Raw genomic sequence first — 17,610 nt, 5'->3', positions numbered from 1 at the left:
ACAAAACACAACTATTGATAATATTATAATAATAAAAATGCACAAAATTTAATTTTAAATTTAAAACGTTAAAGTATAAAATAAAAAAATTTAAATATTTCTTAAACTACTTACATATTACTTATTAACTATAAACTTTCGGCGTTTCAATTCGCTGATTTTAGGGGTCACATCTCATGTTGTCCTCAAGAAATTCATCCGACGGTTATTGTCCCTCAGGTGCACCATCTGAAAATAAACAATATAAGACACTTTATTTTATGGAATTTATTTTATTTATTTTATTTAACAATATTCAATAACCTATCCTATAGGCCATAAGCGGTTACAAATTTCTACTTCACAATAATTCCTCCAATACAAAATACATAATTATATATAAATAAAATTACACCTAATTTTTTTTAAAAAGATAATATACTATATAAAATAACGATAGGACAATTAAAATGTACCGCATTGATCATAAATAAATTCCTACATAATTTGCAATCAAACAAATGTAATTCAAAGAAGCAAAACAGGTTAAAATAAAGAAAAGTATATGTAGAAATCATAAACAATCCCAAAAATGAACTCACAGAACCAATCAATATGTCATACAGGAACTATATGGCAAATAACACTCCAGACTGTAAAGGACATAGGTAATACAAATCAGACAGAAACATGAAGCTATAAAACACCTATCAGTTGAACCTTCTGTGAAGAAATATAAGTCAATTGTAAGAAATGTACATGAAATCTGATTTACTTACATTTTTTCAACATTTTATCCAATTGTATGTACACAGCTACAGCTACCTGTCACTGTCATTTGTTCAGTTTTCCATATTCATTAACAGGGATGTTTCATCTCCATGGTGTTTGGTCGTAATACCAATTCGAAATTGTCTTTCACTATATTAATTATTATTTATTTACAACCATTTTTACATACAACTTTTTCCGGACCTTCAATGAATGGAGTAGCTTCCTCTGTTATCACATTCAATTTGCTCTTTCTTTTTCAATTACATATTTCTGAAAATATTGAGTATTTTTTCCCACCAAAATTTATCACATTTAAGACATTTTTTGAAGGGGGGTTTGTATGGGGGTTAGGGTCATTACGAAAACCTGCAATGTCATTTATACTTATATAAAACTTATTTGTGCCAATTTTTAGAGATAATAGTATATTTGACGTAATTACGGCATAAAAAGCCCAAATCGGGAGGTACGGTTGTATGGGGGCTAGGTGAAATAATGGACCGTGTGCTAAAAAACATGCTTGGTCCAAATTTCATCAAATTATCTTGAAAATTGTGGCCTGTACCTTGCGCACAAGGTTTACATGGATAGCCAGCCGGACAGACATGTCTTAAACGACTCAAAAAATGATTCTGAATCGATAGGTATACTTCAAGGAGGGTGTAGGACCAATATTTTTGTGTGTTACAAACATCAGCACAAACGTATAATACCCTCCCCACTATAGTGGTGTAGGGTATACAAATGAATGTTTGTATGTTAGTTTGGACTTTATAGACTGCTAAACGGCTGGAGCGATTTTCCTGAAATTTCCACAGTGGCTTCCTTTTTGTTTGGATGGAACTATAGGCTACCTTTTGCTTTGGAATTTCAAGTAGGCGAAGTGCCACGCCCACTTACAAAGTCAGTCTTAAAAGTGCATATCTCAGAAACTGCAACATCTAGAGCCCTAAAATTTTTTACAAACAACTTTGACATCCATAAGAATATTTGTGGACAAAAATAGAAAATATTAAATCAGTGTACCTGAGAAAATATAACAGTTAGAGTCCTCAAATTTTGTCGGAGCCACTTTAGTGTCAATATGATTATTTAGGACAAAAAGAGGGCGGACTAGCATTAGGGGGCGTGTCACCTCCCATATAAATAAAATACAAAAATTCGTTTATCTTGGAAATTATAGGGTTAGAATCTTCAAATTTTGCACGAAGAACCTTAACATCTATGTAAACATTTTGGGCAATAAATTGGCGGACTACCAATGGGGGAGCGGCAACTCCCACATGAATTAAATACAAAAAATCGCTTATCTGGGAAATTAATAGAACTAGATGCTTATTTTTTTTTACGTAGAGCTTTAATATTCATCTAAATATTTTGGGGAAAAAGGGCGGACTTTCATCAAGGGGGCTTGGCACTCCCATATGAATTAAATAGAAAAATTTGTATATCTGAGGAACTATTAGATTTTACATGAAGAACTTTGACATGAATTGGCACCTCCCATATGAATTAAATACAAAATTTCGTATATCTGGGAAACTATTAGATTATTTGCATTTTTCATAGGTTACATTTAAATCTTAACGTTTGGAAAAATTGGCGAACTTGCAATAATTTGAATGGCATCTCATTATATACATATATGAAAAACTATAGTTAAAATCTTCAAAATCGTTAAGTGGGTTTTTAATTTATATTGCTTTTAGGATAGCAAAGCACATTGGGTATAGCTAATTAAATTATATTTATTTAAAATACTACCCTTCTTCTGGGATTGCGGCGTTTTGTTTATAAAAACACATAAACTTTTCTTTCATGTATTGCGCATTTACTTATCAATGATGCCGACGTGCGCATTAGCAAATACTCGCTACTGAATGGTTGACGAGTGTTGCGCACAAGCGATTTACAGCAGCGGGTACATGCGTATATTGTAGTAAATGAATATGAGTAATAATGCATTCTATTCTTAAATAAATAGACCTTTAACCACATTAAGAAATTTGTATATGTGATTAAATTATGATCATTTAGAAAATAAAATTTTTGTATAAGAAAATGTGTAATTTATATAAAAACATATTTTTAGCGATTTTATATAAATATTAATAAACAACTATTTTGGAAATTTCCAAATGTCAATAAATATAATTTTGATATATTATTACCTATTCTTGCATGCACATACAAGTGTAATAAAATCAAGATCAATTGTAAAAATTCTTCTACCTAATTTTGTATATACAAATGCAAGAAGTGTGTTAAAACTATAAAGAATTTAAATAATTTCCATGCTACCTGCGACAGTCTTTGGCAAAAATAATATTTAAATATTTTTTGTGGGCTGTCCTAATGTTGTTTAATTTTGTCTTATTTACCAAATTGTTAGTGATACTTATTGTAAGATCATTGTTGTTGTTTAGTTCATTTGTCCGTTAGGATTTATTTTTTATATTGTTTTGCATTCCTTTTTGTTCTCATTTGTTTACGAACTAAACGCATTCTTTGTCCCTATATTCTACTGCAGTAGTTTCGTTCAGTTTATTTATTTGGAAATAAACTGTTGTAAAAATACATAGACAAAAGAATTTGTAGGCTCAGTATTAACTGACATTAATATTAAAGTTTAGTTTGTTGGGGATAAAGACTGCGGTAAGTCGCTTAAATTATTTATAAGTTTCTTTTGTAATAATTTTACTTTTTTTAATAGAAATAAACGGTTGCTCAAATATATGCATCATTAATTTCACATTTGTGGTTCATTTATTTGGGACTTGTTAAATTCGCTGTCCTCAACATAAAGACTCAGGTCGCAGCCAGCGACAAATTTTATTTCGCATTCCTTGGTGCGGTTGTGTTCCATGTCTGCCGGAACAACGAAATTTATTTCAAATCTTGAGCGAAGGTGTTCCAAGGTGCCTGAACAAGATAAGCCTTTATTTGATTTGTGGTTCTAAGCTGCCGGAACAAATAAAATATTTTGAATTATTGATTTGTGGTTCCAAGCTGCCGGAACAAATTGAAATAATTGTGAAGTGGTTCTATATTTGCTGGAACAAAGTGTTTAAAATAAGATTCGTAATGCAACGGTCGCCAGCTAGAAAAAGCACTCGTTTGCAGACGGCAACGAGCCAAAATGTGAAAAGTTCCACGCCTGCCGGAACTGAAAGTTTAGCAAATGTGTCTCAAATGCCGTCGGTACAAAATGTCAGTTCTGTCGCCCCGGAACAACAACAGCAACTAGTGCCTCCATAAGTGCCCCTAGAGAACCGACACCTGCCATATCAACGCATAACATTTTTAGTTCATCAATTGAAGAGCCCTTAAGTCTGCCGCCGTTAGTGCCCGGTCCTAATGCGAGAACCCAGCCACCACAAGCTATATCGTCTGATAATGAGAACCTGCAACGACAAATTGATATCCTGCAAGCCCAGTTGGCAAACGCTCAACGTGCTTTAAGAGCAAATCAAAATTAAAACATGCCAAGTGTTATTGGACAAAATGCGCCAGTAATTCAAGAAATTTGTATATGTGATATTCTGCCTGAATTTTGTGGTACTGCCGAGGATTGGCCAATGTTTTTGTCTGCCCTTGAACATTCGACAGCCGCATATTCGTACAATAATTTTGAAAATTGTTTGAGATTGCAGAAGGCTTTGAAAGGTGAAGCCAGAGAGTGTGTGAAGTCGTTGCTCATCCACCCAAATAATGTGCCAACAGTTATAGAGCAATTAAAGCTACAATATGGTCGCCCAGAGTTGCTTATTCGATGCCAGTTGCAACAGATGAAGGAAGTTCAGCCCATAGCAGAAAACGCGATCGATAAATTGGTGCCATATTCCATTAAGATCAGAAATTTAGCAGCATTTTTGGAATCTGCCAATGGTCATCAACATTTTTCGAATCCAACTCTGATGGAGGAGTTAGTCCAGAAGCTTCCAATGAGTAAACGTTTGGATTGGGCCTAGTTTGCTTCAACTTTACCTCAGTTGCCGACTATTTCGGATTTTAGTACCTGGCTCCAGCGTGTTGCAAATTTGGTAAGAAGTGTGCAAATAAGTATTTCAAGTGGCGGTAGATCTAGCAGTGATTCAAAAAGAAAAGTGGTTTTATATGCTTCTGATGGCCCAGAACGGCAGTTAAAATGTTTTTATTGTGTTGGCCCACATAAAATTTTTGATTGTAAGAAATTTTTAGAATTGAGTGTGCCTAATAGATGGAGTGAAGTGAAGAGATTGAACTTGTGTTTTTCGTGTCTCAGTGGTGGCCATTCATGTAAAGATTGTCGTCGGCGCAAGCAGTGTCCCATGGAAAAGTGCCAAAGAAATCACAATAAATTATTGCATGAAACTAAACCTAATGAACCAAGTGAACGATCCGTAAATGTGCCGCCAACAGAGAGATCTTCAACAGTCGAGCCAGTGCTTAGTTGTGTTTCCAGTGCTAGTGAAAAAAATGATTTGTTGTTCAGAGTGCTCCCAGTGGTTCTTTATGGACCAAATTGTGCTATTGAAACTTATGCACTCCTAGATGAAGGTTCTTCGGTGACAATGATGGATAGCTCTTTAGTGAGGGAACTTGGATTGCAAGGTCGACAAAGTCAATTGAATTTGAGTTGGTATGGTGGTAAATCAGCACAAGAAGCTGTCATGGTGGTGGATCTTCATGTGAGCGGTGTTAATAAGAAGAGGGAATACGCTTTGAAAAATATGTATGGTGTCTCGAATTTGAAGTTGCCTAGTCAGAGCTTTAATGCGGATTTAGTAAAGAATTGTGGTGTTCCTTTATGCTCCTATGAATGTGTGGCTCCAAAGGTACTGATTGGTTTAGATCATTGCCATTTAGGATTGCCCGATGAAATAGTCCCTTTGGAAGATGCTGGTCCATATGCTGCCAATACACCTCTTGGAAGGGTTGTTTTTGGAAACGTGAAAATAGGTCGCCCTGGAACACAAACTTGTTTGCTGACAACACAGTTGGATAATTTGAATAATTTGTTATTTTGAAACAGAAAATTTTGGTGTTAAGGCTCTACTGGTGATTGAGTCAAGAGATGATTTGCGTGCACGAAAGATATTGAGAAATTCGACGAAGAGGGTTGCCGGAAGATTTGAATCCAGACGACTATGGTATAATGATGACGTAGTCCTGCCGGATAGCTATTCCAGCAAAGGTGGAAGGTGTCTCATTGAATTCAAAGTTATTGAAAGGCCCTCAACAGTACAAACCGTTGCCATCCGTTTTGTTTAATTTCAGAGTCGGTTCCGTAGCTGTATGCGGAGACATAAAGGAAATGTTTCATCAAGTTGTTGTTGCTGAAGAAGACAGGTGTTCGCAGAGGTTCTTGTGGCGAGATAATGAAAGTGGTCCACCTGAAGTGTATGAAATGCTTGTGATGACGTTTGGAGCTGCCTGTTCGCCCTGTATTGCCCATTATGTGAAGGAAACAAATGCAATGGAGTATCGAGATCGTTTCCCTAGAGCCGTGAAGTCAATTCTGGATCATCATTACGTAGATGATTTTGTAGATAGTTTTGATAGCCCGTTAAAAGCCATTGAAATAGCCATACAAGTTGGAGAAATACATAAAGCTGCTGGGTTTGAAATGCGTAATTTTACATCGAATTCATCAGAGGTGGTCGTGGCTCTAGAAGGCAGTTTAAATCATCAGGTCAGTTTCTCAGGTGGCTTAAATAAGATGGACGGCTCAACTGAAAAGGTACTTGGTATGTTTTGGGATCCAAAGGACGACGCATTCAAATTTGTTCTGAAATTCCATCGTGTGAATTCTGACGTCATCAGCGGTACAAGGTGTCCCACAAAGCGTGAGTTATTATGTGTCGTAATGTCAATATTTGATCCAATAGGTTTTTTGTGCCATTTTATGATAACGGCAAAACTTTTGATGAGAGAACTCTGGAGACATAGTGTACTTTGGGACGAGATGTTGCCCGCCGTATTACAAATGATGTGGAATAATTGGCGCCAAGAGCTAAGAAATGTGGTCCACGCTAAGGTTCCACGATGGTATTTTGGAAATGGTTTGCTCTTGGAGTTAGAGCTGCATGTTTTTGTTGATGCCAGTGAAGATGCCTTCGGTGCAGTGGCCTATTGGAGATATATGGAGATATTATATCTGCCAAGTCGAAATGTGCCCCATTGAAATGTATGACCATTCCCAGATTAGAATTACAAGCCGCCGTTTTGGGAACCCGATTGATGGACACTATAATGAAGGAACACGATCTCAATGCTTCTCGTCGAATCTGTTGGAGTGACTCTAAAAGAAGTCGCCCCAAAAGAGCACACATTGCAAAGTTTTTTAATTGAAGCCGAAAACATCGTAAACTCTCGCCCATTGACTCACTTGCCTGTCAGCCCTGAAGACGAAGAACCGTTGACGCCAAATCATTTCTTGTTGGGATCTGCAAATACGGCTCAACCACCAGAAGGTATTGAAATAACAAAGCCAGTGGTACTGAATTGCTAGACAGCTGCGAGATCATTTCTGGAAAAGATGGATTATTGAATATTAGCCCACACTTACAAGACGGTCCAAATGGTGTGAATATACCAAGCCTGTGGCTCCGGGTGATCTTGTACTAATTTGTGATCCAGCTGTTTCCCGTCGAGATTGGAAGAGAGGTCGTGTCATAAATGTGTTCCCTGGCAGTGATGGTGTAATACGGAAAGCTGATGTCCAAACAAGTAGTGGAATACTTAAACGCCCGGTTTCCAAACTAGCAGTCCTTGATTTGGATGGTGAATCGTTGCCGATCCACGGTGGTGGGAATGTCGCCTAATGGCTCATCAATTTATTTGTTTATTTAATTTATTATTTTTATTTTCATTTAATTTAAAATATTTTTGTTAATTTAAATATTTTTTGTGGGCTATCCTAATGTTGTTTAATTTTGTCTTATTTACCAAATTGTTAGTGATACTTATTGTAAGATCATTGTTGTTGTTTAGTTCATTTGTCCGTTAGGATTTTTTTTATATTGTTTTGCATTCCTTTTTGTTCTCATTTGTTTACGAACTAAACGCATTCTTTGTCCCTACATTCTACTGCAGTAGTTTCGTTCAGTTTATTTATTTGGAAATAAACTGTTGTAAAAATACATAGACAAAAGAATTTGTAGGCTCAGTATTAACTGACATTAATATTAAAGTTTAGTTTGTTGGGGATAAAGACTGCGGTAAGTCGCTTAAATTATTTATAAGTTTCTTTTGTAATAATTTTATTTTTTTTAATAGAAATAAACGGTTGCTCAAATATATGCATCATTAATTTCACATTTGTGGTTCATTTATTTGGGACTTGTTAAATTCGCTGCCCTCAACATAAAGGCTAAGGTCGCAGCCAGCGACAAAACGAATTTATTATTTATTCCATATAAGTGTACAACGCCCTCTATATCCATTTTTGTCCAAAATATTCATGTTGATACTAAAGTGGTTCCGAAAAAATTTAAGTGAAAGGAAGCCTATAGTTCTTTCCAGACATACAGGATGACACTATGAAAATTTTTAGGAAAATCGCTCCAAACAAACGAACAAACATACATACATTTATTTATATGTATGTATATAGAATATACATACGTACATACATACCCTACAGTACGAAAAGTACCAATTGACACCTTTCGCTAGCTATATTACCGCACATCCAACTGACTAGTTACCTCTGGTAAATAAAGTGGTCGTTATTCTGTCGAAACGTTCACTACATTTCACTATTGTAATCAATAGTTCACATTTGATAAATTTTCGCATGAAGTTTATGAAAATAAATCCCAGACAAATTATATGTTTTAAAAATGTCACTTTGATAGACACATGTAGTGCTTAAAGTAACCGCATGGCACATTTCTGACGAAATGTAATGTTGAAAGTGACCGTTTGCATTTAATGAAGCAGAAGAATGCAAAAATTGTTATAAAAGTGCATGTTATTCAAAACAACAATTAGAGCTTTGTATGAACAAGAGATCAGTAGCTCATAACAACTTACTTTATTGGGATTTTCAGCATGATAATGAACCAAAACCTTTGGCAAAGTTGATCTAAGAGTAGTTATCGTATAATGGGACCCAAATTCTTTTATTGTCCATCAAAATCTCCTGACTCAAGCCCCTCAGAGATGCTGTTCAGCATTCTGAAGCGCTAGGTCGAAACTTGCAGTTTTAGAAAACATTACAGCTGGCGAATGGCTTAAAATCCGATTACGAACTACACTAATAACTATTCTATTCCATAAAGGTGTTTGGAACTCAAAAGGACCAAAGATTTTCATAAGAAAATCAAAAAGTTACTTAAGCTTCGAACAGCTATTTATGGAGTTAATTCAGTTACTATTTTCTTGTAACTCACAGAGAAATGGAATTAAACTTTTGTTGTTGTTATTATAATGTAGACACATAATATTATTATCAATTATATAATTTTGAATAAATCAATTAAAAATTAGAAAATATAGCACTTTGTATACAATGCTAAAAAAAGTTGCCTAGGTTTCGAACAATATTGTACATACATACATACATACATACATACATACATACATACATACATACATACATACATACATACATACATACATACATACATACATACATACATACATACATACATACATACATACATACATACATACATACATACATACATACATACATACATACATACATACATACATACATACATACATACATACATACATACATACATACATACATACATACATACATACATACATACATACATACATACATACATACATACATACATACATACATACATACATACATACATACATACATACATACATACATACATACAGTTGCGTTCAAAATAATAGGAGTGAAAATTTCAAATATAAATTTTTTAGTGAAATATTTAGATTTTTAATTAATATTAATTAAATATTTTTATAATTTATTTATTTAACTTGTTCTCTAATTTTTATAATCGTTATTTTAAATATTTAAGAAATTTATTTAAAAAATATATATATTTTTTTAAATTTATATAAAAAATCTGTTATTCAAAATAATAGGAGTATTCGATTTAAGTTCAAATATTTTTAAAATAAAAACAAAAACGAAGGGAATTTCATCTAAAAAATTATTAATTAATGTGTAGCAGTACAGTCAGTCATTTTTGTCAAGATTTTATTTAGAATTTGGGTATATGAGCCTCCGGAATTTAATGTCTTTCCGACAACGGTTTTGAGGGGCTTGATGACACATGTCGTGGCCGATTATCCACAAATATGCAGTTATTTATTCAGAAAACCTTAAATGACGTTATATGCAAAGTCTTTTAACGTTTTGCTGTAGAATCAGTTAGTCGACAACCATGTAATGGCCTACTTCCTATGGAACGACCTTCCAACAATTTGGAATCAATAATGTTTTCATACCACAACACCGCCATTTTATTAAATTTGTTTATTGGGAATATGAGAACATATCTTGGGGTAATATGTTTACCTACAACATTTGGTCTACGATACCATTTTACAATTTTTTAGACCATACCCTTTTTGTCAAGACCCATCGTGAATCATTCCTATTATACGACATCTTTGAAAGTTGGTTAGAGCTTAATATTTTTCGATTAAAGGACTTCCAATATATTTTCTGAATTAATTTAGATTAAAAAATGTAATTTGTTGTCGTATTCCTGCATTAAAAATTCGTCCATGTATGAAACCACCTTTAAATTATTTTATTTGGTAGACTTTATGGGTTTCACTATATGCTTTATGGTCAGAAATTAAATTTTTTCAAAAAAGATTTGTTTAAAAATTGATCTGAACTAACTGAATATTGATCACGATGTTTAATAATTACAAATTGGCTTAGTTTCACTAATTTGGGACGCCCTAATGGGATTAAGTTTAAAAAAATGATGAGCGCTTATGGGAAACGCTTATCATATTTGAATAAAATGTTTATTTTTTATGAGAGATTTTAAAACATTTGACTTCCTAATGTACTCGAAAAAATCTTTTAATGAAATTACCATGAGATTTTTCATATTTTTTTTTCGCGATATTTTCAAATTTTTCAAGATATTTGAACAGATTTCGTTTTCGTCAATTCTGACATTTTCTTTCAGGATTTTAAAATGAAATAATTGTGAACTAAGCTTAAAATTACTTAAAATCATCTAAATATAACAGTTTTATATTATATTTTTAATATTTACTACGAATAATGGAAATTAATCTAACTTAGGTTATATAATATACGGTACTCCTATTTTTTTGAACAGTCAAAATCTGATATGGATTTCGAAAAAAGTGAATACCAAAAAACTAATGTATTTTAAACACATACATACATACATACATACATACTACATACATACATACATACATACATACATACATACATACATACATACATACATACATACATACATACATCATACGTACATACATACATACATACATACATACATACATACATACATACATACATACATACATACATACATACATACATACATACATACATACATACATACATACATACATACATACATACATACATACATACATACATACATACATACATACATACATACATACATACATACATACATACATACATACATACATACATACATACATACATACATACATACATACATACATACATACATACATACATACATACATACATACATACATACATACATACATACATACATACATACATACATACATACATACATACATACATACATACATACATACATACATACATACATACATACATACATACATACATACATACATACATACATACATACATACATACATACATACATACATACATACATACATACATACATACATACATACATACATACATACATACATACATACATACATACATACATACATACATACATACATACATACATATGTATGTATGCAAAAAGGGGGTAAAAGTGTGAAAAAGCGGTCAAAATTAGTACTTTTAAGCATAAATACCAATTATTGTCTTTGCTTAAGCCAAAATATATTTCATTAAGCTTTTTAAAGTATCAGAAATATGACAAAAGGGAAAAAAACGGCAAAATTAGTACTTTTGTGCTTTGAGACTAATTTTTATCTGTTCTATATCAATTGCGCTTTTTATAGTATCGGAAATATGCATATTTTGGAAGCCCACCCAATGGGGGAAAAAAACGGGTAAAAAAAGGAATTCTATGTTTGCTGTATAAAAGACATCAAATCCTAATCCTAATATATATTATAAATCTCTTTGTAAGTCTGTTCGTTTGTTTGTTCGTCAATCACGCCTAAACGGCTGGACTGATTTTCTTCAAATTTGGAACATAGTTAGATCTATACTTGGAGCAGTGATGCCAAGTGTAGGGATTTTTCCCTTTTTGTAGGGATTTTTTTCAAAAATTTCACGTGTAGGGAAAAAGGGAAAGATTTCTTACTATTGTCAAATTGTAGGGATTTTTCAATTTCACAGTTTTTAACAACTAAAAATATACTCTTTCATGTATTAAACTTTTAAATTAAAAATGAAATCAGTTTTAAGTGTATCGTTAGTAAAAATTCCGCTTGTAATTTCTACAATATATGTACCTACATATCGCTACAAGACTGGCATAATCCAAAATTCGGCTTTCTTGAACTAAGGTCTTCAAAACATGCGACATACTAAAATCTTTCATATAGATTTATGAAATTTCAAATATGTCTATTATTTTCGATGTGAAATCGATTTTTTGTAAACGTATAAACTAAAACCTACGTTTTTGTGAATATTAGACAACTAAACGCAAAAGTAAACCTTATTTAAAATATTTATTTTATGAAAATTTTTTTGTTGGAGGCACATAAAATAAATTTTTATCACGATTCGATATACTGCCATAAATCTTTCAATTGTTTTTTTTTTTTAATCTTAACTGAAGAGTCAGGGTTGGAAGATTTGTATGATGTAAAATTGAAAGAAAAAAAAATTAAAATTTAAATTCTAGAAATTTCATTCCTAAAAATTAAAAAAAAAATACATACATATATGTATATTATAAAACGGAGCTAATACTTTAGTTTTTGATGTTATTTTTGTATTTTTTTAAGATAAACTTTGAAAAAAATGGAAAAAAGTAGTGTAGGGAAAAATGTAGGGAAAATAAAAAGTGAGTGTAGGGAAAAAAGGGATTTTTTCTCATAAGCGTAGGGATTTCTGAAAAAAATCTCCTGGCATCACTGACTTGGAGAGTGTTATAGGCTATATATTTTTTCAGAACTTGGACTAGAAGGGGGCAAAAATGGGGTAAAATGGGTGAAAATCGGGCAAAATGAGTACTTTTGATAGTAAATACTGATTTTGTCTATCCTTAAGCAAAATCATTTTCGATTAAACTACTTAATTTGTTAGAAATATATATTATCAAAGTGCCGTTGTGAAAATTGTACCGGAAGGGGACAAAAGAAATTGGCCAAATGGCGAAAATATGACAAAATTAGTACTTTTGTGCTTTAAGAACGATTTTTTCTATTCTAAAGCCAAAATATTATAAACTATGATTTTGATAGTCTCAGACATATGTACATATATTTAGAAATCCCACCCTTAGGGGAAAAAACGGATAAAAAGGGAAATCTGTTTTTGCTGCGTAAAGAGACTTAATAAATGCATATTTTCAGACAATTCAAACTACTTCAATGAATAAATAACACAGATAAATAAACAAGTGAAAATTTATAGTTGGGTATGGCTGACCATATGATGCCCTACACCAGTGATTATGATACAAATGTTGATTATTTTTTAATAATAAAGCATTTAAATTTATTTTTACATTAATTCAGAAATATTTTAACAATTTATTGACAAAAAAATATTTTCTAAAGGAGGGTTATATGGGGGTAGATGGTTAATATGGGCCTATCCTTATAAATTTTGGTAGAGGGATTTACGTCTACATTAAAGTTATTTATGTAGAATATCGCCGTAATATTAGTGTTTATAAGTGAATTTGAACCATCAAGTGTTTTTATGAAGGGGACTTTATATGGGGGATGTGAACAAATGAGGACCCCCGATGAGGGCTATGCGAAATCATGAATGAAATAAACAAGATTGCGACACCGACAATTCCGTTATTTTAATGTACTCTTTTACTCTTTTTTCGTGATGTCAACAGTGCTTGTTTTGCTATGTTTTAAATGTAAAATACTTACTTTCCACATGAAATTTGAAAACAAATAGTGAAAAAATAAAAATAAGTAAATTAAAAATTAAAATGCGGTGTGCAGTCAAAAATTGCAATAATAATAATAATAAAAAATAGTGTGCAATAAGTTTTTTTTTAACTTTCCTTCAGATCCTAGCTTATTAAAGCAATGGATAAGTTTTTGTTGCCGCATTTCAAAACCGAAGACTTTGAAAACAATTTACAATTCGAAATGGGTTAGTATGAAGCAAATGATTTCTGTAATAAATAGATTAGTCCCTATTATATTTAAATAAGTTTTGTATTTAAATAAGTTAAATATTCCTAATAACATAAAACGTAAAATACATTTTATTTTATTAGACACAAATAAGTTTTAAACATAATTATTTACTTTTCTATTATAAATCACATAAAATTTTCATATCATACAATCAGTTCTAGGCACTGAAGACGTCACTGAGCTTAAGAGTACTTTTTTAAGAGAGCCATGTCGCCATCTGTGTTTATTTCTTTATGATGCGAAATAATGGTCCGATTTTAACCATTTTCAATAGGATTCGTCCTTGGAAGAGTATGTGCCAAATTTCATCAAATTATCTTGCAAATTGCGACCTGTTGCGTGTGCATAATGTTTTTAATTACACTTAATTTGTGATATACTATATTGTTTTTCAAAACTTGGATAAGAAGGGAGTAAATACTAATTATTGTCTATACTCAAGCAAAAACATTTCCGATTAAGCTTTTAAAGTGTCTTAAATATGTATTATGTAGCAAAGTTCCGTTTCGAAATAAGAGAAAAGGCGAAAAAAAAGGAAAAATTTTTACTTCTGTTATAGTCTGTTCTAAAGTAAAAATATTTTAGACGATGAGTTTTTAGTTTCAGAGATATGTGTATTCGAAAGTCCACCCCTAGAGGGAAAAACAGGAAGAAGAAATTCAATCTAAACGGGCAAAAACGGCTAATTATGTGTTCCTTTGCTACATTTTTTTGTACTTTTAATTTGAGAAATACATATTTTTATACCCTACACCACTTTAAAGGGGAGGTGCTGATGTTTGTAACGCACAATAATATTGCTCCTATACTCACCTTAAAGTATACCAATCGGCTTAGAGTCATTTTCTGAGTCGATATAGCTATGTCCGTCCGTCTGCCTTAAGGACGAAGCCTATTGAAAATGATTACGATCGGTCCATGATTTCACCTAGCCCCCATACAACTGAACCCCCGAATAGGGCTTGTAAACCTTATAATCAAACTACAGGTCGCAATTTTGAAGATAATTCAATGATATTTGCACACGATCTTCTATGGTAACAGAGACGAAGTCTATTGAAAATGGTTAACATTGGTCCATTATCTCACCTAGCCCCCATACAACTGAACCCCCGAATAGGGCATGTAAATCTTATAATCAAACTACAGGTCGCAATTTTGAAGATAATTCAATGAAATTTGGCACACGATCTTTTATCGCACCGGAGACGAAGCCTGTTGAAAATGGTTAACATCGGTCCATTATTTCACCTAGCCCCCATACAACTGAACCGGACTAATAGGGCTTTTAAGTTCATAATTATGTTTAATATACTCGTATCTCGAAAAAAGCTGCAAAACCAAGTTCTATACTAGCCTTGATGACCCTCATGCATTTTTTAATTATAGGGCCTCATATGACCATAGCCCCTATTTAAAGCCCCTTCAAAATTCGACTTTAATGTCCACAATTTTATTCAACAATAAATGGCTTAAGTATATCTGATGCAAGGTACAATTCAACTTAAATGCTTTATTATGAAAACTAAATCACATTTTTTTTTGTAACAGGTGTAGGGTATTATATGGTCGGCCTCGCCCGACTATAATTTCTTACTTGTTTTATTAATATTTTTCCGTAATCGGTTAAAAATGTGTTTTTCAAAAATGTTTTTTGCAAAACATCATTAAAGTGGGAAAGATTCCTCTCTGACGTGATTTTCTTAATATATGTTTAACAACATCGATTTCTGAAATGATGCAAAATATATTAAACAAAATACATAAATTTGAATAATTCAATGGAGAAAGAGGTATGGGTAGTATTTTTGGTATTCAATGAAATTTCTTTTATAAGATCACAAAGAAATTGTAAGGAGTTTCTTCATAAGGAGACCTTCAGCATTTTTTGAAACATGATTAAGTTAGGGAATCACTTTTTGCTTTAAGTCAAGAATTATTCTTTCTCCTAAGTTAAATATGTATATTATAGTTTTACCTAACTAGATAGTATTAGAATTATAATTTTGGAATTTTTTAGCTTTGTAAATTGGAAAAAAAAATTGTGAAGTAATCTCTTAGTGAGGAGTAAAATGAGTAAAATTTTTTCATTTCGTAAATGCAATGTTATGTTATTTAAATAAACGAAATTTTTATATTTCTGAATGTTGAAAAATTTCAGAGATTTATCTATGGACATAAAGCAGATTTTTTAGTTTACTCCAACGGGAGAATACTTAAGTATAATGTTATGAAACCACTTAAAACCCCAGGCAACGCCGGGTACAAAAATCTAGTTTATTTACAGTGTATCAACTATGTTTTTTGCCTACCTTTTTTTAAGAGAATTTAGTTTTTTGTTCATAAATAAAATTCCAAAAAACAGGTAAAAAGTTTATTTATCTTTTCCAATTGAAAATATAGATTGTGTAGAATGGGAAAACCAAGAAAAAAATATTAAAATAAAAATGTTGGTGCATTTGTTGTTGCATTTTATTATTTTTCATCAGAATTTGCACGTCAATAAAGTATTTTGCATATTGAAATTTCCAGTTAATTTTGTTGGGTTTTTCAAATTATTTTTTAATTGCTTTTTGAAATTTATTGTTTTATTGTTAAAAGGACACGTGTTAAGTATTTTTCAATTGTAATTTTCAAAAATCATATCCTTATTGTGTGAAACTGTGTAGTTATTTGCGTTAAAAATGTTTAAAGGGAAATAATGAGGCAATTCCAATATAAAAAATTAGTTTAGATTTTTAGAACAAGTATAAATCAATGAAATTCAATTATGAGATGTTTAATCAATCATTAAAAAATATAAAATATAGAAATTGATGAAATAACACAAAGAATTATTTAAAAAAACGCACTGAGTTGTCTTTCAAAATCTTTAACTGTCAAAGGAGAGCGACTTGTATCCAAGCAAAAACCATCGAAGTCATCATTTATCTTCTCCAAAGTCCATATACGAACTTAAAAGAACACTATGTTTAAATTTAGACCTCTAAACAGACCTTAGGTTGTTTGGAAACAATATAAAGTGAACTATCGTGTGGTACGGGAAAAATACTTAATTTAGATATTTACAAATACAGGCGGTTCTCATCACCTAAGATCCACAAAAGCAATATTTTTCAGCTAATACATACACTTATATATAGTTAGAACCCAAATCAAGAATAACTATCCAAATCCAACTACGCCTACTGTATTTTATTCATAAAATAATGCATTCAAAATATGAGGTAGAATATCAAGATTCTAGCATGTAATAGTTCTATAGTGGTATACGGTGATATCCCCATACTTAGAGTGGCTAGGATGGTACTTAGTGTTAGCTTTATTGAATAAGAATCAATATCATACAAT

The 17,610-nt window shown here is 31.9% G+C and overlaps 2 protein-coding genes across 3 annotated transcripts in view; both read left to right on the top strand.

The window, feature by feature from the left end:
- Positions 1 to 17,610, top strand: part of LOC119610224 (protein ABHD11) — a 42,782-nt gene that overhangs the window by 17,734 nt on the left and 7,438 nt on the right. The window lies entirely within an intron of this gene.
- On the top strand, positions 3,039 to 7,977 carry LOC119610232. Of its 2 annotated transcripts, none has more exons than XM_037965366.1 (2): positions 3,039 to 3,408; positions 3,467 to 7,977. In XM_037965366.1, exon 2 carries the CDS (start codon positions 6,050 to 6,052, stop codon positions 6,917 to 6,919), a length of 870 nt encoding a protein of 289 aa, XP_037821294.1. In that variant the 5' UTR covers positions 3,039 to 3,408; positions 3,467 to 6,049; the 3' UTR covers positions 6,920 to 7,977. Both variants share the same exon structure in this region, with proteins under 2 accessions (XP_037821294.1, XP_037821302.1).

The sequence above is a fragment of the Lucilia sericata genome, unplaced genomic scaffold, assembly GCF_015586225.1.
Source record: "Lucilia sericata isolate MDLA Ls3-8-SP2 unplaced genomic scaffold, ASM1558622v1 Contig000027F_arrow, whole genome shotgun sequence".
NCBI classification, from domain to species: domain Eukaryota; kingdom Metazoa; phylum Arthropoda; class Insecta; order Diptera; family Calliphoridae; genus Lucilia; species Lucilia sericata.
The sequence above is the reverse complement of the archived record's forward strand: the minus strand, read 5'-3'. Positions and strand labels throughout refer to the sequence as shown.